Source organism: Eublepharis macularius, chromosome 5 (genome assembly GCF_028583425.1).
Source record: "Eublepharis macularius isolate TG4126 chromosome 5, MPM_Emac_v1.0, whole genome shotgun sequence".
Lineage (NCBI taxonomy): Eukaryota > Metazoa > Chordata > Lepidosauria > Squamata > Eublepharidae > Eublepharis > Eublepharis macularius.
This window is the reverse complement of record NC_072794.1, coordinates 169,916,598-169,937,806: the sequence shown is the minus strand read 5'-3', so window position 1 is coordinate 169,937,806 and position 21,209 is coordinate 169,916,598. Positions and strand designations below refer to the sequence as shown.

The window sequence follows — 21,209 nt, the reverse complement described above, 5'->3', positions numbered from 1 at the left end:
CACTTTTCCTAGCATGATTGCCTTTTCCAGAGAATCTGGTCTTCTCATGATGTGACCAAAGTACGGTAGCCTTAATAGTCAGGACGGAGCAGAGTGTGGGAAAAACATGGCTTCGAATCCTCAGCCAGCTGTGAAGCTCTTTCGTTGACCTTGAACCAGTTACTTTCTCTCATTTTAACCTACCTCACAAGGTTGTTGTGGACAAAAACAGAGGACAGGAGAACCACACATGCTGCTATGAGCTCCTTGGAGGAGGAGTGGAATGAAAATGTGATAGGTAGATAAATTCTTTTTCCCAGTAGCTTCTCTGTTGTGGACATCTGCTACTGTGGCTCAGCGTCTAATTCCAGGAACGTCCAAGAGGTGCTACACTGCCGTGCCCACAGGTCCCCTGCTACTGCATGAAGTATGAATCAGGCACCACCCACAAGGAGTCTATTTCACAGAAGGCTTGCCTCTGACAGCATGCCAACATGTGCCAAGAAGAGGGTGGCATGTGTTGTCTCTTGAGACAGTCCCGCCTCCATCCTACCTGGAACATTGTCTCAGGGTACCGATGAGCCGTTGCCCGACAGCCGCCAGAGAAGTGGTGGTGATAACAGAGCCGATCCAGCCGCCAATGGGTGGCCTCTACACGCTCTTTGCTCGCTGACAGATGATAATTAATGTGGTGGCTCAGCCTGAGCTATTCTGAAGGCTGTTTGCATAGCTGAAGAGCAGGGCTGGTTGCTATAAAAAAAACATTATCCGGGAATGGTTGTGGCAAGCTAAGAGGGCAGCCAAGGGACTCGGTGGATGGCCCTGGGCAACTATACACATCAGTATGCAAATTCGCCACAGGAGCAGTGTGTAGTAATTTCACACAAGGGAGGGGGGCATAGTTTGGCACAGAGCAGGGAATTCAGCATCTTTTTTAAAAAACTAGTTTCTAGTCCACATGAGTGTGAAGATAAACTTGCAGATAGCGTTTGGGGAAAAGAAGCTGGGAACAGGGGCTGAGATCTCAGTAGACAGAGAGGGAGAGAGCAAAAGAGAGAGAGCTTAATTTATAGCACTAATTCAGGTGGCAGAATTAGGGATCCATTATTTTAGCATAGGCCCGCTTGCAGGGAGGGCGGAATAGTAGTCAATAAAATAAAATAATAATAAAATGGATTGCCCAGGTGAGCCTGATCTTGTCAGATCTCAGAAGCTAAACAGGGTTGGACTTGGTTACTAACTGGATGGGAGGGCTCGAATGAAGACCAGGGTTGCAGAGGCAGGCAATGGTAAACCACCTCTGTTAGTCTGTTACCATAAAAACCCAATCAGGGGTCACCATAAATCAACTATGACTTGAGGACAGGATTTCATGTCCGTGCATTTAAATGCACGCACATGAGCACTGGCTTAGAGCTTTTAAGTTCTAGGCACCCCGAGGAACCTTGAAGAAGAATGGCACGTTAACGTACATTATTTATTTACTTCATTAATATCTCACTTTTCTCCTCAACGGACACCCAAAGTGGCTTACGTCATTCTCGCCTCCATTTTTTATTATCGCAACAACCATGTGAGGTAGGTTAGGCTGAGAATACGCGACTGGCCCAAAACTACCCAGCAAGCTTCCACGGCGAAATGGAGATTCAAACCCGTGTCTCCCAGATCCTAGTCTGACCCTTTCAGCTCTACACCACGCTCTTGCCATGAAAACCCCACCAGGGGTGACCATAAGTCAGCTATGACTTGAGGGCACTCTCCACCACCATCTTAGCATAGTGTTTTGGCCTCAACATCCATGTGCCTGACAGGGCCGCCCACTTACCAAGTTTAATTTCCCCCTTCCCACACAAAAAAGATCAGCCTCTGCTATTCAGATGGGCCGCATGTCAATAGAGGTTAACAACAACAACAATAACAACATTCGAATTATATACCACCCTTCAGGGCAACTTAACATCCACTCACACCCACTCAGAGCGGTTTACCAAGTATATTATTATTATCCCCACAACAATCACCCTGTGAGGTGGGCGGGCCTGAGAGAGCTCTGAAGGAGCTGTGACTGGCCCAAGGTCACCCAGCTGGCTTCAAGTGGAGGAGTGGGGAATCAAACCTGGCTCTCCAGGTTAGAGTCCTGCCGCTCTTAACTGCTGCACCAAACATAGCAGAGGTGCATCTTGTCTGGAAGCACCAGCCAATTCTTTTACTCCATGGAGCGACTTTTCAATCACTTCTTTCGAAAAAGGAACCAACGCACATTGTATTAACCATCCCCAATAAACATTTTCAAACATGCTTTGAGATAACTTGGCTTCCTGACATGAGATTACTCATCCCTGGATGTTTTAGGTGTGGCCTATGCATTCAGCAGAACTGCTGCCGGTAAAGATGCCAGTTTTGGAACGCTTCCTCATATAGAAACCTCCCTAGAATTAAAAAACAAAAAAGTTCTATCCTAGGCTGCCTCCTGCACTGCTAGCTTTCTACTTGCAGGGAAATTCATTATTTTGTAAATTCAAAAATGTATTCTGCTGCCTTCAGTCTGAAATGGCATGGACCATTATTCTATTTGAAGGCTCTATCACATTAATTCCGTCTCATTCTCCTGAATGGTCAAGTCGTGTTTGTCTGAATGCGAGAACAGACACCATCAACATGCGGCGCACTGAAGACAACGATACTTAGGTGTTTTCTGGGTGATTATTCTGTGATGTGCAAGTCATCATGGCAAGCATGTTTGTTATGTTTTATTCCTGTTTTACAGATAATAATTATTTCTCAAAGAGGTTCATAACAACGAAAACTTCCATACACAGTGTTGGTGCCAGGAGCCGCAGAAGTTGAAAATATAAGTCACCCAAAGAAAGAGCAAGGCAAGAAAAAGGGGAAGTCAGTGTGAGAAAGGTGAGCTGTTAACAGGCATTTATGTTCAGGTTGCCAACTCTGGGATGGGAAATTATTGGAGATTTAGAGTTGGAGCTTGCATAGGGCACGGTTTGAAGAAAGCCAGTTTGGTGTAGTGGTTATGAAAAGCGGCAGGACTCTCATCTGGAGACCCAGGTTTGATTCCCCAGTCCTCTGCTTGAGGACAGCTGGGTGAGCTCAGTTACAGCTTATCAGATCTCTCTCAGCCCCACCCACCTCACAGGATAATTTTCGTGAGGATAATAATAACAAACTTTGTAAACTGCTCTGAGTGCGGCATTAAGTTGTCCTGAAAGGTGGCATATAAATCAAATGTTGTTGTTGCTGTGTAATGCCATAGAGTCCCATTTTCTCCAGGGGAACGAATCTGGGTAGCCTGGAAATCAGTTGTGATTCCAGGAGATCGCCAGGCCCCGCCTTGAGGTTGGCAAGCCTAATTTCCATCAAACAGGGGCCAGATTAAACTTCCCTTCCTGGGTAGAAGAGGTGCAGCTATGCCGAAGACTTGCCATCTCTGTTGCAGTCTGCAAGTCTTGCATTCCTTTTATCCTCCAAAAAGCTCAGGTTAACATACATGGGCCACCCCTGCGTCATGTTATCCTTACAACACCCTTGCGAGGTAGCTTATGCTGAGAGAAAGCGACCAGCCCAAAGTTACCCACTGAGCTGAATGTGTTTCTCAAAGGGCCCCACAGTCTGACACTCTAACCACTACACCAACACGGGCTCTCTATAATGCCACAAACTGCTTGGCAGTCATGTTCGATAGTCCAATATGCTTTGACAGCTGTGACGACCTGTCAGTTGAATGTCAAATCTCTTTGTGTAGCCATTGACCATCTCCCACGGCTGTCAACCCAGTTTGCAGGTGTACCCCTTCTTGTTTCATTTCTTGCCTCAGTGGGCATTGGCAGCTGGTTGGTAGGTGAGATTGATTCTACCCAGGGCCATATTAACCCATGGCGGTCCCCCTCTGGCACTTAAATCTTTCACCCCACTACAGCTGACAGCCTGACCTGGTACCGTATGAGACTGCAGTACATAGCCCTATATCCACTTTGAGGGTCTCCTGAAGAATTCTATTCACAATTTTAAAAATATTTTTATTGCACGAGAAGAAGGCTGAATCCACATTACCTCCGCGCGTCCTGGTGTTGCACTAAATGTTCACTAAACACCCGGAAGCATAGCGTCTTTCTAGCGCGATTCAGAAATCGCGCTTGAAAGACGCTATACTTCCAGGTGTTTAGCGAACATTTAGTGCAACACTGGGACACGCGGAGGTAATGTGGATTCAGCCGAACTCTTCAGGAAAGCACATTTTGGGGGTATAATTGTTCAATACTGCAATATTTTGAAGTGAATAAAATCTTATTATTTATTAAAATATATATAATTTGTGGACAATTGTTTTAATATAAGAGACTATTTGCTTCACTTCAATAATGAAGCAGTTAATTATATTATTAATAGAGGTTATACATGAGAATCAATTAATTGTAATTTGTATAGGGTGTGCCTCAGTAAAAAAAAAAATTGACAGGGCCCTACTCCCTGTGGGGCCCTTAGGCTTTGGCCTAGTTCGCCTTATGAATAATACAGCCCTGATTCTACCAACAGGGGCCTTGGATTGTCGGTATGGTTGCCAACTACAGGTTGAGAAAATCCTGGAGATTTGGGGGTGGAGCCAGGGGTGGGGTTTAGGCAGGGGATGGCTCTCAGCACAGTACAATATCAGAGAGTCCATCCCTCCAAAGCTACCGTCTTCTCTAGGGGAATTGATCTCTGTCACCTGGAGATCAGTTTTCATTCCAGGAGATCTCCAGGCCCCACTTTGAGTTTGCAACCCTAAGAGATCAGATTGTTAAAAGACATGGGGGGGAATGACACCTCCCGTAAGGCCGTTCGAAAATGTGCACGTGTGAAATAATCTCAATAATGCAGGCTTAAACGGACATCAAACGGTAAGGCTTTTTAAACGGTTTGCTTCTCATCATCGGTTGACGGCTGGTTTAGCTCTCTGTTCGTTTGCTGGCCAAACAGCACACCGTTACAACCTGTCAGTGCAGGAGAGAGAGAGAAAGGAGGATTCTTATCAGGCTGTGTGAGAATGAAACGCTGCCAATTGCCCTGTACGGTGCTGTGCTGTCTGAAGCCTCGAAAAGCAACCCTGCTATGGGCAAACAGATGGTAAACCAAAGTGGTAGGTCTTTGAGCATCCCTAAATTTCTATGAAAAAAACGATAGGAGAAAAAGGAGCTCTTTGATTTCTTGATTTGGTTTACACCCTAGCTTTCTCCCCGGTGGAGACTCAAAGCAGCCGACGTGGTTCTCCTTTCTTGCATTATCTGCACAACGACCTGATGAGGTAGGCTAGGCTGAGTGTGCGCGACTGGCCCAAGGTCGTCCAGTGATCTTAAATGGCATAGTGGGGATTCGAACCCAGATCTCACAGATCCTAGTCTGACACTCTAATCGCAGCCCCTCTTTCCTTAGAATATGTTTAAGGCAGCTGAGGGAGCTTCCCCAGCAACAGAACTGCAGCACAAAATCTTGCCAAACAGCCTAGGCCATCTTGCTGCCAGCTAACTGGCCCGGGTGGAGTTCATGCTGTGAACGAGGCAAAAGGTAACCTGGGCAGAGCACTTTGCTTTGTTGTTTTGTGGGTCACGGCCTGGACTTGTCTTCTTTTCTTCGAGGCCTGCTGTTCCCAGCTCTGCCAAGGATGCAAATTGCTTCATTCAACCAGCTCCTCCCAGGTAGATTTGTTTGCAATTCCTGGCACAAGGCCTGAAGAATCACCTCGCTCTGCTGCGAATCCAGGGCATTAATCAAACAGCGGGAAACAGAGCGTAGCGTAAAGAGCATGGCTTTAGCGCATCGATCTCCTCTCCCTTTTCTGAGCCCGGGAGCTGATGTAACATAGCAACTGAGAAGTGCCTCCCACCGCCGCTAAACCTTGCCTCTGCCACAAAACTCCAGCCTTGAATCCACAATAGGGGGCTCGCGTATAAAAGGGACTGCTTAATTGGGTGGCACATCATAAAATGTAGGGGAGCACTGTGGGTCGGAAAGAACCACACGAAAAAACTATTGTTTCAAGCAGGAAGTCATGTTGGTCTGCAATCAAAGAGCAAGATCTGGGTCCAGTTGCACCTTAAAGACCAACTAGATTCCCAGGGTATGAGCTGTCGAGACTCAAAGTGTCAGGTTTCTGACAACAGGAGCTTTGACTCTCAGAAGCTCATACCTTGTTGGAAATCTAGTTGGTCTTTCAGGTGCAACTGGACCCAGGTCTTACGTCCTGAACAGTTTTCATAAACCCTGTTTCTATCACACTTTGATTCTTTGCTAGCTCCCCCCAGTAGGGTTGCCAGCTCCAAGTTGGGAAATTCCTGGAGATCTTGTGGGTGGAACCTGGAGAAACCTGGAGAAAGTGGGGTTTGGGGAGGGGAAGGACCTTGGCATGGCATAATTACATAAAGCACCCCCCCCAAAGTAGCCATTTTCTCCAGGTGAACTGATCTCTGTGGCCTGGAGACTAGTTGTAATTCCGGAAGATCTCCAGCCACTACCTGGAGACGGGCAACCCTATTTGGTGCCAGTCGTGGCTTAGCACCTCATCTACTGAAGCTCCAGAGGAGTTAGCTATGTTAGTCTGTAGTAGCAAAATAGTAAAGAGTCCAGTAGCACCTTTAAGACTAACCAACTTTACTGTAGCATAAGCTTTCGAGAACCACATGCATCTGATGAAGAGAGCTGTGGTTCTCGAAAGCTTATGCTACAGTAAAGTTGGTTAGTCTTAAAGGTGCTACTGGATACTCATCTGCTGAAGGGAGCTCTGACTCTCAAAAGCTCACACCCTGAAAATCTAGTTGATCTCTAAGGTACTACTGGGCCCAAACGCTGATCAACAAAAAATGAGAAACTGAAATCTGAAATTTATACATCTCTGACTAATCTACTTTCTGGGTAAGGTAATATGAGGGTGAGATTAAAACACTGGCCCGTCTTACAGGGCTGTTGTGACAATTACAACGAAACATGTGAAGTGCTTTGAATGCTGAATGTGCAATATAAATGCTAAGTGTTTTGTGAAAAGCAAAGAAGGGGGCTGATGAACTCAGAAGGAATTTGCTCTTTGTGTTTTTTGGGCAGAGTATAACAAGTGTTCCTGCTCTGTGTTAAGGTCAAACAACTGAAAACTGATCAGATGTGGCTGGTAGAGGAAAGATGTGAGATGTGTAATCCTTTCTCCAGCCTGCATCTGTTTTTTAGTTCATGGAAGCCACACTATGGTTGCCTTAGTTAAAGGTGGGTAGCTGTGTTGGTCTACAGGAGTACAGCAGGATTGGAGTCCAGGGGTACATTAGAGACCAACAAGATTTCCAAGGTGCCAGCTTTTGAGAGTCACAGCTCCCTTCTTCAGAAACGATCAATGCCAACCTCTAGGTGGGGCCTGGAGATTTCCCGGAATTACGACTCATCTCCAGACTACAGAGGTCAGTTCCCCTGGAGAAAATGGCTGCTTGGAGGGTGCTCAAGAAAACTTTGATCAGATCCAGCAGAGGTAAGGTTGCCAACTCCAGATTGGGAAGTTCCTGGAGATTGGGAGAAGGAGCTTGGAGAGGAGGGAAGTGACTTCGGCAGAATATAATACCATTGAATCTGCCCTTCAAAGCAGCCTTAGTCTCCGGGGAGACTGATTTCTATTATCCGGAGACCGATTGTAATTTCAGGAGAGCTCCAGGCCCCACATGGAGGTTGGCAACCCATGGCATTTCCAATGGCACCAGGTGTCACATGGCTTGTAAACAACAGGTGTGCTGCGTCGGCCATCAGGGCTGCACTTAAAAGGAAACACGCAGACATGTCCTGCATCGCCAAGATTGCACCATCTGCCTTTTCCTTTTTATAAAAAGAACCAAATCTGAACCTCATCTCAGGTGTCTCCAGCATTTCTGTGTGGTGTCTGCATCGCGCACGCACGCGCGCGCACACACACACACACACAGACGGCTTCCTCCTGGGCAATTTTCCATCCAGAGTTGCTAAGCTTCCACAAGAGAGTACCATCCAGGGCTCGTGTCTTCGTCCTGTTGCGTTTTCTTCCCCCTCTCCAGCTCCTGGTATGAAATCCTGAGCAGTCAGGCAGGCGCTAGCAAGGGGCCTCAGCCAGCTGTTGGGGGCGCCTTTTACCCAGGGAGATTAGGACATGGAGACCAAACGAGGCAGGATTTATGATGTTTTGCTAAATAAAGAAAAACTGATGGGCTGCCCCGTGCCATCAACGGAGACAATCTCCAGCGAGGATTGCAGCTAGCTCGAGTTGCATTTTAGGAGAATGGCGGCTAAAGCTTCTCCTTTAAAGTTGGCTCAGGCTAAAGAATTAAAAACTAGGGTGGGGAGGAACTCGGAGAATCCAAGAATCACTTATTTATTTATTTTTTATTTATTTATGTCATTTACAACCCGCCTTTCTCACTGAGACTCAAGCCGGATTACATAGTATGAGATGAGTACAATCAGTATCAAGGACATTTCAATACAGTATCAAGGACGTTTCGTAAGCAATACCATAGGGTACATATATACAAGTTTAAAAGACAATATTAGCAGGCTCAGGGCCAAGCTACACATGACGAACGACACTTGAACGGCAAGTGGATTGAGTGGAGGGCAAGTGAACAGGGAGAAATACACTGGCTGTTCAAGTGTCATTCGTCATGTGTAGCTTGGCCCTCAGACTCCTCCCTGGAAATTTTTCAACCTAGATCAGGGAAGCAGGCCCACTTTCACTCACTCCAACAGCCCATTAACAAGGTCAGCAGCACTTGAATCTGTTATGTGTGCCTGGAAAGTGACTGTCGCTATTTTGATTTTTAAGGGTGACTTTCTAAAATGCTATTTAACGTGCCCTTGTGTAGATCCAAGCATGGTGTAGAGCTGAGTGGGTCGCTATGGATCTGGGAGACATGAGTTCATATCCCCGTTACGTCATGGAAGTTTGCTGGTTGACTTTGGGCCAGTCACATACGCTCAGACTAATCTACCTCAAAGGGTTGTTGCGATGGTAAATAGAGAGGTGAGAATGACGTAAGCCACTTTGGGTCTCCATTGTGGAGAAAAGTGAGATATAAATGAAGCAAATAAATAACATGTTAAAGTGTCGTTCTTCAGGGTTCCTCTGGGCGCCTGGAACCTAAACGCTCTGAGCCAGTGCTCGTGTGCATGCATTTAAATACACACTCATGAATATTTTCAGCCAAACTAGAGACTGAAGATCTGTGGGTTGGTCTCCTGTCTTTTACAATTACTTTAATATTGCCTGGGAGGGTGAAATTAACTGGGCTTGCGCTCCTTATCTTAAGCCTTGCTCTCTGCACCTCCATCCCCCAGAAATTAGCTATGGGGCAATAAGAAACGAGGCCTCTTTGGTGGTGGCTCATTGCCTTTGGATAGCCCCCAGCTGGCAGTGCGTTTTGGTGCCAATGTCATGTCTGTGCCCCATCCATGCCATTGCATCACACAGCACTAAGAAGTGGTTTTATGAATGGTTACCTATGAATGATACTGATGGATTTTTAACTATTGTGTACTCCTTGACAAAGATTGTAGGAAATGGGGCACATTAGGATCTAGATAACCCGTCGGAGGATTACCTTTGGATTTTTTACAGCCAATGTGAAATAATAACAAGAAATAATATACAACAAGAGACTGGTTTTGTTTTGCTGGAACTCTCCACTCGTTGTTGGACTGTTGCATACAAGGTCCTGTGAAACAATATACATGTGCAATGAATTTTTGTAGCAGTTTGTAGCACCAGCACTTTATCAATTTATGGTACCTGTAGTTTAGCAACTTTTTTAATGGTATTGTATATGTGGAGTGTAGTATTTGTTTTATGAATTGCTATTTTAGAATTACGTGTTTTACTGTGTAATGTGTTTTATGTATTAAATACACTGGTCCCATTGTTGTCAGACACGTCGCGTGGTTTTTTGCTGTTATTGCTTGATGCTGACCTGTTGTTCTGAACCAATGTTTCATGCTATAACCTGATGTCATATTGCCAATGCCATAACTGTTTGCATTCACAGGCTTATTGAAGCTGCAGGTGCCTTATCTAACGGACTGTAGAAACTCTCAGTTCCTCTGACCTTGTACACTGCTCACTCCCATGCGCTGCTATGTTTCAACTTTGGTCTCTTGCTTTCTCAGTGTCTTGACCTGAGTACAAATATGTGAGATGTGCTGAGGACAAATTTGTGCCAGAAATCCTGTTTTACTGTTGGGAGGGGAAGGAGCAAACGTGTGTGTTAAAAGCAAGGGTTTCCCACATGTTACCATTCCTGTCAACCTGTTCTTACTGCTTAGACGCTTACCTTGCTTCTTGACTTGAGTAATTCCTACGGACATATCTGTGGAAATGATCTCATCCCTTCATAAAACCTTCTAACCAAGAGTCTGGATTCTTGTGGTGATGGTACAGGGGTCTATCTGCCATAGCCTGTCATGCATAGCCTGACATCGTCTGCTAAAACATCGTCTGTTTAACCAGGCTTTTAACTGAAGTTTTTATCCTGCCTGGATCTTCACGCAGCCTGTATCCTGCCGGTTTTATGTTCAGCCCTGGCTTGCTTTATGCTGTCGCCCGCTGGGGAAACACTTGATTTCATGGCTGTTGATTTTACGACCATTCGATTGGCGATGCTTTTACTGCTGGCAGGGTCAGTTGCAAGTCAATTTGAACTTCTAATTGTTTCACTTTTCATATTGCTGTTGGCAAGAGGTAGGTCTGTGGAGAGACAGCATAGACATTCCCCAAGTAAACAAATAAGCTTCCCTTCCAAAGCTGTTATGTGGCCCGGTAACAGGTTTTCCCTACCGGAGCCAGGAACAGCTTCAGGACAAAGGAAAGGGAAGGGCATAGAAATGGGAAAGGAAAGGGCATAGAAATGGGAAGCCTGCCGTAGGTGTAGAAATGATTGTTTATGTCACTGGATTGCCGTGTGTGCAAATGGCCTTTCTCTGTCCAGCACACAGGGTGAGAAACGGGGAGGCTCCCATGATATTGCTTAGCCCTCGATCTCAGCAGGCTATTCTAACCCTTGTTCTGCCTGCACCTGCCCCCTCTACTGGTGTTGGTTTGCTCGTGTTGGTTTGGGTTTCTGTGCATTTGACAAATATGACTTGGAAGCATGCTTGAAAAACCCAGAGAGGGGAATCCTGTATTAACGAGCTTGGGGCATGATTTGGCATCACAAACACACGCATGCTTCCTGTATTCTCCCTCCTCAACAAGGCACATCGCCAGCCACTTGACAGGAAGCAAAATCCAGTTATTTCATTGGAGCCAAAGGAGCTGCCGCTGTGGCTGGATTTCCCTAAGGTAAGCCCGCCTGTGGGACTTAGTTTCCAAAGAGGAGTGGGCCAGCCTGTGCTCCGCTCCCCAGTTTCATGTGAACTGACAGATCGTACAGTTTCTATGATTAGCAGGTTAAGAGTTCTTGCACTGGTGAAGATTTCGGCCAGCCTTCAGGTTGCCAACCTCCAGGGCCGTTTCCAGATGGCTTACCTGAAGCCGCTCCATGCTGCAATGTTGTGGATACTGCTGGGGAAAATGTGAAATATCACGTTTACTTGCGCGAGTTTTGCACAACGTCATGCGTTTTCCCCAGCAGTATCCACAACATTGCGGCATGGAGCAGCTTCAGGTAAGCCATCTGGAAACGGCCCAGGTAGGAAGAGAGAGTCATGGAAGAATCAGGAGGAGAAAGCACAATGCGCCGTGACCAACTAACTAAATGAAGCAATTACCATCTAATAAATAGCAATAAAAGCTGTCTCATATATTTAATCAGTATCTTCAATTTCATATATTCATTTTACATACACAATGGCTGCCGAAATAACAATACAGAACTCAGAGGACGTCACATACAATCAATCAACAATAGCAATACCGTTATTTATTGCTATTTATTGCATACAAGCATCTAGCACTTTATTGCAGTATTCCACTTTACTTTTGCGATCTTGTGACCTATATTGCTATTGTTTATTGACTGATTGTATGTGACGTCCTCAGAGTTCTGTATTGTTATTTTGGCAGTCATTGTGTATGTAAAATTAATATATAAAATTGAAGACACTGATTAACTATATGAAATGTCTTTCATTTAAGTTTATTTTACTAGCAACAAAGCACGTTGTAGCAAAAAATGCAATGGGTTCTAGAAAGGGCAGGGGGACAGGTCAGCCATCGCCCCTTCCCCAGTGCCCCAATCTGGGTTGGGGGGGGAGAGCAGGGTGGAGGGGTCGGGCATTGCCCTCTCCGCAATGCCCTGATCTGGGTTAGGAGGAGGAGGGCAGGGTGGCAGCGCCAGGCATTGCCCCCTTACCAGGGACCTGATCTGGGTTGGGGGAAGAGGACAAGGTGGCGGGGCTGGGCATCGGAGAAGAAGAGCAGGGTGGCGGGATCGGGCATTGCCCTCTCCGCAATGCCCTGATCTGGGTTAGGAGGAGGGCAGGGTGGCAGCGCCAGGCATTGCCCCCTTACCAGGGACCTGATCTGGGTTGGGGGAAGAGGACAAGGTGGCGGGGCTGGGCATCGGAGAAGAGCAGGGTGAAGGGGTCGGGCATTGCCCTCTCCGCAATGCCCTGATCTGGGTTAGGAGGAGGAGGGCAGGGTGGCAGCGCCAGGCATTGCCCCCTTACCAGGGACCTGATCTGGGTTGGGGGAAGAGGACAAGGTGGCGGGGCTGGGCATCGGGGAAGAAGAGCAGGGTGGCGGGATCGGGCATTGCCCCCTCTGCAGCAGTCCAATCTGGGACATGGGGAGAAGGGCAGGACAGCATGCGTGCCTCCGCCCCCCCGCCACTGCCCCAACCATTGTGGCTTGGGAGGGGACAGGGCGATTGCCCCCCAGGATCACACCTTGAGGTGGGTATAGGGCAGGCGAGCGTGGCTTTCCCTCACTCTCATACCCCTGGAATTGCATCTTGGAGGAGTGACAGAGCAGGTAAACGAGGCTTGCCTGCCACTGCTCACCTTCCACCCTCACCCCCCAAGATCGCATCTTGGGGGAGGGACAGGGCAGGTGAGCAAGGCTTGCCTGCCGCTGCGCCCCCTGCCCCCCAGGATCGTGCTTTTGGGGGCAGCAGGGCGGGCGAGCAAAGCTTACCCAGCTTGCCTCTGCTGCTGGGGCTTCCTGGCCTCTGGAAGCCTCGAGGCAGCAGCGGGAAGGCAAATGACGCCCGACTCTGCCCTCAACCCCAGGATCGCAGCTGGCAGGGGGACGAGGCAGGCAAGCAAATCTTGCCTGTGCTGCCGAGGCTTCCTGGGCCTCTGTTCACGGTGCCTAAGTACTTATCCCCGCGTACCGTGTGCGTGCAGGGATAAGCTGTGAGTCGTCTCAAACACGCCTTCTCAATTATGTTTAAGGATGATAATTGCCTCATTTGGTTACAGCGCATTGTGCTTTCTCCTCCCACCTCCAGGTGGAGGTCTGGTGTTCTCCTAGAATTACAATTGATTTCCACGCTACAGAGATCAGTTCCTCTGGAGGAAATGGCAGCTTTGGAGGGCAGATTCTATGGCATTGTACCACGCTGAGGACCCTCCCCTCCCCAAGCCGTGCTGTCCCCAGGCTCCGCCTCCAAATCACTAAGTATTTCCCAAGCTGGATGTGTTAACTCCAATCAGCCATATTGATATCAGTAGAACGGCCATGGCTTCTCCAAGAGACTCCTGGGAAGGGTAGTTTCGTGAGAGCACCAGGTGTGGTGCAGCATGCAATAAAGATCCAGGACAGTTAGCCGTGTTAGTCTGTAGTAGCAAAATAGTAAAGAGTCCAGTAGCACCTTTAAGACTAACCAACTTTATTGTGGCATAGGCTTTTGAGAGCCACAGCTCTCTCCGTCAGATGACTCTGTTACTTAGTTAGCAAACTTATTTGCATGTAACCACTTAGGCCTCGAGTAAGTATGATTTTTAAAAGTAATTTTATTGTATTTTTACTTTGTAACCTGCTTCAGGCAGGTCTTTGGAGACATGGTGTACATACCAAATGTAGCCTGGTTTGTTTTTTGCACTGGCACAAGTGGTGGTGGAAAGTGCTGTCAAGCAATAGCAAGCTCCTGCTAGGGTTGTTAAGGCAAGAGGCTAAGAGAAGTGGCTTGCCCTTGCCTGCCTCCGCATAGCAACCTTGGGCTTCCTTGAAAGAAAGACAATAAACAATAAACAATAAAAGAAAAACAATAAACAATTCTTTAAATATATTAGAAGTAGGAAACCAGCTAGGGAGGCAGTGGGGCCCTTGGATGACCAAGGCGTAAAAGGATTACTAAAGGGTGATAGGGAAATGGCCGAGAAGCTGAATGCGTTCTTTGCTTCTGTCTTCACTGTGGAAGATAAGAAGTGCATGCCCACTCCGGAAGCACTGACTTTGGGAGGGGTTTTGAAAGACCTGAGTCACATTGAGGTGACGAGAGAGGAGGTTATGCGACTGCTAGATAATTTAAAAACTGATAAATCACCGGGCCCAGATGGCATACATCCAAGAGTTCTGAAAGAACTCAAGTGTGAACTTGTAGATCTCCTCACAAAAATATGTAATCTGTCATTAAACTCTGCATCTGTTCCTGAGGACTGGAAGGTAGCTAATGTTGTCCCCATCTTTAAAAAAGGTTCCAGGGGAGATCCGGGAAATTACAGGCCAGTCAGCCTGACGTCAATACCGGGTAAGTTGGTGGAAACTATTATCAAAAATAAAATTAGTGGGCACATTGATGACCAAAAGCTGATGAGGAAAACTCAGCATGGGTTCTGTAAGGGAAGATCTTGTCTCACCAATCTGTTAGAGTTCTTTGAGGGAGTGAACAAACAAGTGGACAAGGGAGACCCGATAGATATTGTTTATCTTGACTTCCAGAAAGCTTTTGACAAAGTTCCTCATCAAAGGCTCCTAAGTAAGCTCAGTAGCTATGGGATAAAGGGCCAAGTCCTCTTGTGGATCGAAAACTGGCTAATTAATAGGAAACAGAGAGTGAGTATAAACGGGCACTTCTCACAGTGGAGGGTGGTGAGCAGTGGGGTGCCACAGGGGTCGGTATTGGGTCCAATGCTTTTTAACTTGTTTATTAATGATTTGGAATTGGGATTAAGCAGTGAAGTGGCTAAATTTGCAGATGACACGAAATTGTTCAGGGTGGTGAAAGCCAGAGAGGATTGTGAGGCACTCCAAAGGGATCTGTCGAGGCTAGAAGAGTGGGCATCCATGTGGCAAATGAGGTTCAATGTAGCCAAGTGCAAAGTAATGCACATTGGAACCAAAAATCCAAAATATAAATACAAGTTGATGGGGTCTGAACTGGCGGAGACTGACCAAGAGAGAGATCTTGGAGTCATGATAGATAACTCACTAAAAACGTCAGCACAGTGTGCGACTGCCATAAAAAAAGCTAATGCTATGCTAGGGGTTATTAGGAAAGGGATTGAAAACAAATCAGCCGGTATCATAATGCCTCTGTATAAATCGATGGTGAGGCCTCATTTGGAGTACTGTGTACAGTTCTGGTCGCCACACCTTAAAAAAGATATCATAGCACTGGAAAAAGTACAGAGAAGGGCAACTAAAATGATTAAAGGGTTGGAACACTTTCCCTATGAGGAAAGATTGAGGCGCTTGGGGCTCTTTAGCCTGGAGAAAAGACGACTGAGGGGAGACATGATAGAGGTTTACAAGATAATGCACGGGTTAGAGAAGGTAGAGAAAGATGTGTTTTTCTCCCTTTCTCACAATACAAGAACTCGTGGGCACTCTATGAAATTATTGAGCAGTCGGGTTAGAACAGATAGAAGAAAATACTACTTTACACAAAGGGTGATAAACACATGGAATTCGTTGCCACAGGAGGTGGTGGCAGCTACAAGCATTGCCAGCTTCAAGAGGGGACTGGACAAATATATGGAGCAGAGGTCCATCAGTGGCTATTAGCCACAGGAGATAGATGGTATTCTCTTTGTGGGGAGGTGGTGCTCTGTTGTCTTGGTGCTGGAAGGAAGGCAGTGGGAGGGCATCTGGTGTCCTGGCCTCACTGACAGTCCTTTAGATGGCACTGGATTTCTAGCCACTGTGTGTGACAGAATGTTGGACTGGATGGGCCACTGGCCTGATCCAACATGGCTTTGCTTATGTTCTTATGTTCTTATGTTCTTGGAGGTCTCACATCCAATTACTAACCATATCGTCCAATTTATAATTGTGCATTCTGAGATATTTTCATTCATGCAAACAGGAACTTTTGTTGCCATGCATGCTTCAAACGCACAAGCTCATAGAGCAAGAACCCTAAGAAAAAAGTTGTGATTGGGAGACTCGAGTTCGAGTCCTGCCTTTGCCACGTGGACAGCCTCATGCAAGATTCTCAATCCCATACTCTCCAGTTCGCAATATGGAGATAATACCAGTCTACCTTACAGAGTTATTGTAAACATTGCAAGATAAATATGTGGAGTGCTGTATAAATGTTCAGCATTCAATTTAATAAGCAAGAAAGGAGAAAGATACTTGGGTAGATCCGGGGCCTTGAACATGTGTAGGATATGAACGTGGCCCGCAGGAGATTCTTAAAACTCTCATACATTGCTCCATCCCATTATTTTGGACTTAGATCATGAAAGCTACAGTCCAAATGTTTGGATTTTAATTTTCCCAATGTGAAGGCACTCCTCCAAACCCTACACTTTTTTATTTACAGATTTCAATTGCAGTTGTGGGGCTTGGCCACAGAATCAGATCAGCTCCCACCAGCACAGGGAGTTTATTTTTAAATGCAAGTGTCTCCTTTCCCAACTGGGTCACTTCCAGCCCTGCCTGCCTGCCGGGGTTACAGGCGTTCAAGAGCATTTCCTCCATTTGAATGAAAAAGAGAAGAAGAGGCTGTACTTTACAGAAAAAGACTTTAATACAAATCCAGTCAACAGGGTTCATCCCCGCCCCCTTCTTCTGGGCAGACCGTCAAGATACAAGTTTCAAAAGAGTAACCGTTAAGAAACGTTATAAATAATAAGTATTTTAAATGCAATGGACATTGCAACACACACTGAATTTGGGGACAGAAAGAAAGGAAGGTGCACTCACACACAAACACACATACACAATAGACACAAAGGAAAATCTGGGCCACTCAACAGAGGTAGATTGATGCCTCCACGGCTCACGTCCTACCAATATTCTGTTCTGTCCAGCCTAATGCAGAGTTGTATAAACCTGTACACTGAGTGTTATGTTCCGCTCTGGGTCTCAGGCAACGAATGCAAACAAAACAAGATGAGTGTAATTCTGGAGTTTAATTGCAATTCCTCACCAGCCCTCTCCAAACCACACAGAAGGATCAATGCAGCCATTCTTTACACTAGAGGAGTCCCATTGTGGTAGAAGGCATTACCACCCACATTGAAGGAAATACTGCTGCTGACCTGAAAACATGATTCAAGACGCCATTCATCGCATCAAAGGATCTCCATCATTGCGAAAGATTGGTTAGCTGGCCAAACAGGGAACAAAGCATAAAGAAGAGCATGTAAAATCACAGGAACAAACCGAGATTTGTTCGAAGCTCAGGTTGAGAAATGCCAACAACAGGGCAGGGGAAAACGCAACCAGAGAGGTCTGGAGAGGAAGCCGTTAAACGCAGTACATAAACCTGCTACATCTATCAAGGGCTGGAGAAGGGGGAAGAGATTTATTGTACTCCATACTCCTGGCAGGAAACTGGAGGAGAAAATCATTTTTCTTTTCCAGCCATGAAGCGAGCTTCAGTCAACAGCAGTTTTGATTTTCCCTCAGTGATTTAGAGAGAGCAAAGATTGGGTTTAATGGGCTTCCTAAAGAGGCATGCAGAAAGCAAAGAGACCTCTGCAGATGATTTTGGATAGTCCAGGTGTCGGCACGTGCGGAAGCCCTCTTCCCCCCAGGTGAACCACTCCGGCAGGGAGTTTGCTTGGCAAACCTGGGATCGAGAGTTTGCCAAGCAAGAGGAAGCTCTAGAAATCCAAACAGAGGAGAGAGGACTCGTGGCAAAATGCCTTATCCGCTATGCCTCCGCAAACAGGGTGCTTCCCATGGAAAGAGCTTGGCCTGAGTATGACACACCACAATGATATCAAAAAGATGGAGAGCTTGCAAACACCATAGCAGGCTTGCAAAGGCGTTGGTGAAACAGCAGCCTGCCATGAAAACTCTCTTTGCAACAGACAGCTCCAGCCGGGACTAGGAAGGGCTACCCAATTTGGCTTTTGTTGGGAAAGCGCCCTGCGGAGAATGCCTCCGAAAGAGGGCAGATGCTTGGGGATTGGCTGGGCGGCAAGCCCAGGAGGTGTTTCCCGGGCGCGCACAAATACTGTTTGCATTCCTCGGCCTCTCTCACACAATAAGCTTTTACAGCTCTCTCAGCCATATGATGCCCCATTGTTACCTGGATCATTGTTGCTTCTGCTTAAGGCTTATTCCCCACCTCCCCCACACACATTCTGAAAGCCGATTCCCAGGACAAAGCAGGCAAACAGGTGTGTGATCCAGACCTTGAAACAGCGGCTCTACCTCGACCGCATTGGGAATCTGGTAGATGCCGGCAACAAAGCCCTTATTTTTAGGGGGCATGAGCCAGTTCAAGGTATTCTGGCACCCCAAGCAAGGTACCCCCATACCTGCTTGACCATAGTGGCTTGGATTGGATTGAGTCCTCCCCTCTCTCTATTCAGTGGGCCTCTCCTGATGCTCACAGGCCACAGGAGCAACTTGACTGAAAAATGGTTCTCCGTTTCATTCTCCCAGGGATAAAATTAACAAGTAAAATCTAGAACCCTGCTCATGCCCGCCTTATCACCCTGGAGAAAGCTAGAGATTCTATGGGATGGGTTCTCCTGAACTTCTGCCCCTGGGAGAACTTCTTGAATGAATCCCATTAGCACCAAATGTTACAGTGGAATATGCTCAAATAGTCTTATCTGCAAGTGGATTTTCTTCCCCCTAAAGGAAGGAAAGGCCAAAATGACTAAAGGACGCCTCAATAGAACAATTTCATCACCACCACCATGTGCATGCTGGGTATTTCTCAAGGGGGACACCAACAGAACCAGGCAACAGTAGCAAAGCTTCCCACCAAGTGTAAAATACCAAAACGTACAAAAGGACAACAAAGTTCGGTTTTTCCTTGTCGGAGTCCGCAGAAGTGCCATTATACATTGGATACCTTTTGGGGTTCCCTCGCTTGCCGGAGCCCGTACAGCCACTTGATGACACGGGCATTGCGCTCGATGATGGAGACGCCATACGGCATGCGCTCCACCTGCTTCTCCTCCAAGGTGATGGCGCTGCGCCGGGATTGGGTCCCCTCCGAGCTAGCCGTGCTGACGCTGTGGAACTTGACGGACACAATGTCGGAGCTGGCCCGCGTGAAACGTTCCACTTCCATGTCCCCCACCTCCTCGGGGTCCAGGCCACAGTAGTTGAAGAAACGCTCCAAGTCAGCCGTGGCCCGTGAATATCGGTCGCTCAGGTCTGATTTGGACCGGTGCAACAGGGTCTGGCGCTTAGCGCTATCCGGGCGCAACTCTCCAAAGGGACTTGGGGAGTTCAGGGAGCTGGCAGACGGGATCCTGGCATGGGCAGGAGATGTGGGAACTGGAGTCAGCTGGATTGTCGGGGTCATTCTTGAACGCAGTGCTGCGCACGGCCGGACGTCCACCCTGCGCACGGCCACCGTGCTAGGAGGCTTGGAGGAGGCCGAGCTTTGGGAGAGCTTGCTCAGGCCTTCCACAGGGCCCTTCTTCCTCGGGGTGGCCGGCAAGCTGCCGGGGGCCGTGGCGTAGGGCTCCGGCATCCACTTATGCTCCAGGGGGCTGTCCGGTTTGGGAAACGAGAGGGGGCTGTCGCAAAAGTTGATCAGATTGTTGAGTATCTCCAAATTCAAGGAGGTTTTGGCAGCGCAGACGTCGGCCCGGCGCCCTCCCTGCGGGGTCTTGCGGCTGGGGGTGAGCATCACCCGCCGCACCCCTGGCGCAAAGAGGGGCTGCTTGAAGAAGTACGGCTTCACCGGTTCCTGCTTGGTAGTGGCCACCTGCAGGCTCTTCACATACTTGGCTTTATCGGCCTCCAACCTTTCCACGGCGCTGGGCTTCTTGGCGGCACCGGGGGCTGCTGCCTGCCGTCGGAAATACTCGGGGCCCTTGTTGAGGATGCGGAAGGGCATGGCCGAGGTGAAGGGTCCCACCGCCGAAACCCCTTTCAGCGGGTGGCCGGCCTGAAGGGTCTCCACCGGCATGGTGCTCAGGGCTGCTCGCCTCTTCTCAGGACCACGGAGAGGTCCACAAGTCACATACCACTGGGGGAGCCCGGAGAAGGGGCGCGTCCTGCCTCCCGGCTTCCAGCAGCTGGCTTGGCGATCGGCTGGGCAGGATCAGTCCCGGAGGCCGCTGTGCGAAGAAGCAAAGAGAAATCAATAGACGGCAAGAGAAACCAACGCGATCCCCCTTCCCTTCCCCGGCCAGGCGCCGCCTCTCCTCGCCCCGACAGACAAAGGCAGCGACAGCGACCGCTCGGCCGAGGCAGCCGCGCCGCCGGGCTGCTTATTTCAAGGCACAGGCACCGCCCCCCGCCTTCAGCCGGGGCTCCCCGGGCGGCCAATCAGCGCCGAGGGAGACGCTTCAAATAGAAGCCTCGGCCTATCAGGAGGCGGCGGCGACTCAGTGAATGAAAAGCGCTCGGAAGAAAGAATGAAAGCAAGCGGCCGCCCCGCCTTTGCGCGCCTCCCCCGCGCGCCGTCACCTGCGCGCTTCCCACCTAATTGGCTCGGCGGGGAGGCTGCGTGGCGCGGGGGGAGCCACGCGGGGGTGATGTCACAATCCCCGGGGGCTGATTTCGGCGTGACTCAGGCGCGGGGACGCGGCGGCGGCGGCTCCTCGTTGGAAATCGCGCCAAGTCTGCCTGCCGTGGGCAGCTCCGTTTCCACCAGAACCGGTGCGGGGGCAAACTTCGTGAGAAACTGAATGCAAAAGTCCTGCAAGGGCGATGATGATGATGATGATGATGATGATGATGATGATGATGATGATGATGATCATCATCATCATCATCATCATCATCATCATCATCATCAGTGTAGCCAATGAAGTGTAGTGGTTAGAGCGTAGGACTAGGATCTGGGAGTCCCAGGTTCGAATCCCTACTCTACCATCCAAAGGTCTCTGCCACTTTGGGATCAGGAAGCAATTTTCTCCAGGCCAATTTGGCC

General features: G+C 48.2%; 1 protein-coding gene across 3 annotated transcripts in view; it reads right to left on the bottom strand.

The window, feature by feature from the left end:
• Positions 1-16,881: 16,881 nt before the first annotated feature.
• FAM110A (family with sequence similarity 110 member A) overlaps positions 16,882-21,209 on the bottom strand; it is a 30,907-nt gene continuing 26,579 nt past the window's right edge. For 2 of the 3 annotated variants that reach the window (XM_054981973.1, XM_054981974.1), the window contains one exon: positions 16,882-20,391. In XM_054981973.1, the coding sequence (XP_054837948.1) occupies positions 19,155-20,240 (1,086 nt within the window). In that variant the 5' untranslated portion in view covers positions 20,241-20,391 and the 3' untranslated portion in view covers positions 16,882-19,154. Of the gene's footprint in view, positions 20,392-20,758; positions 20,961-21,209 lie in introns of those variants that run through there. The other variant, XM_054981975.1, reaches the window with a different exon arrangement.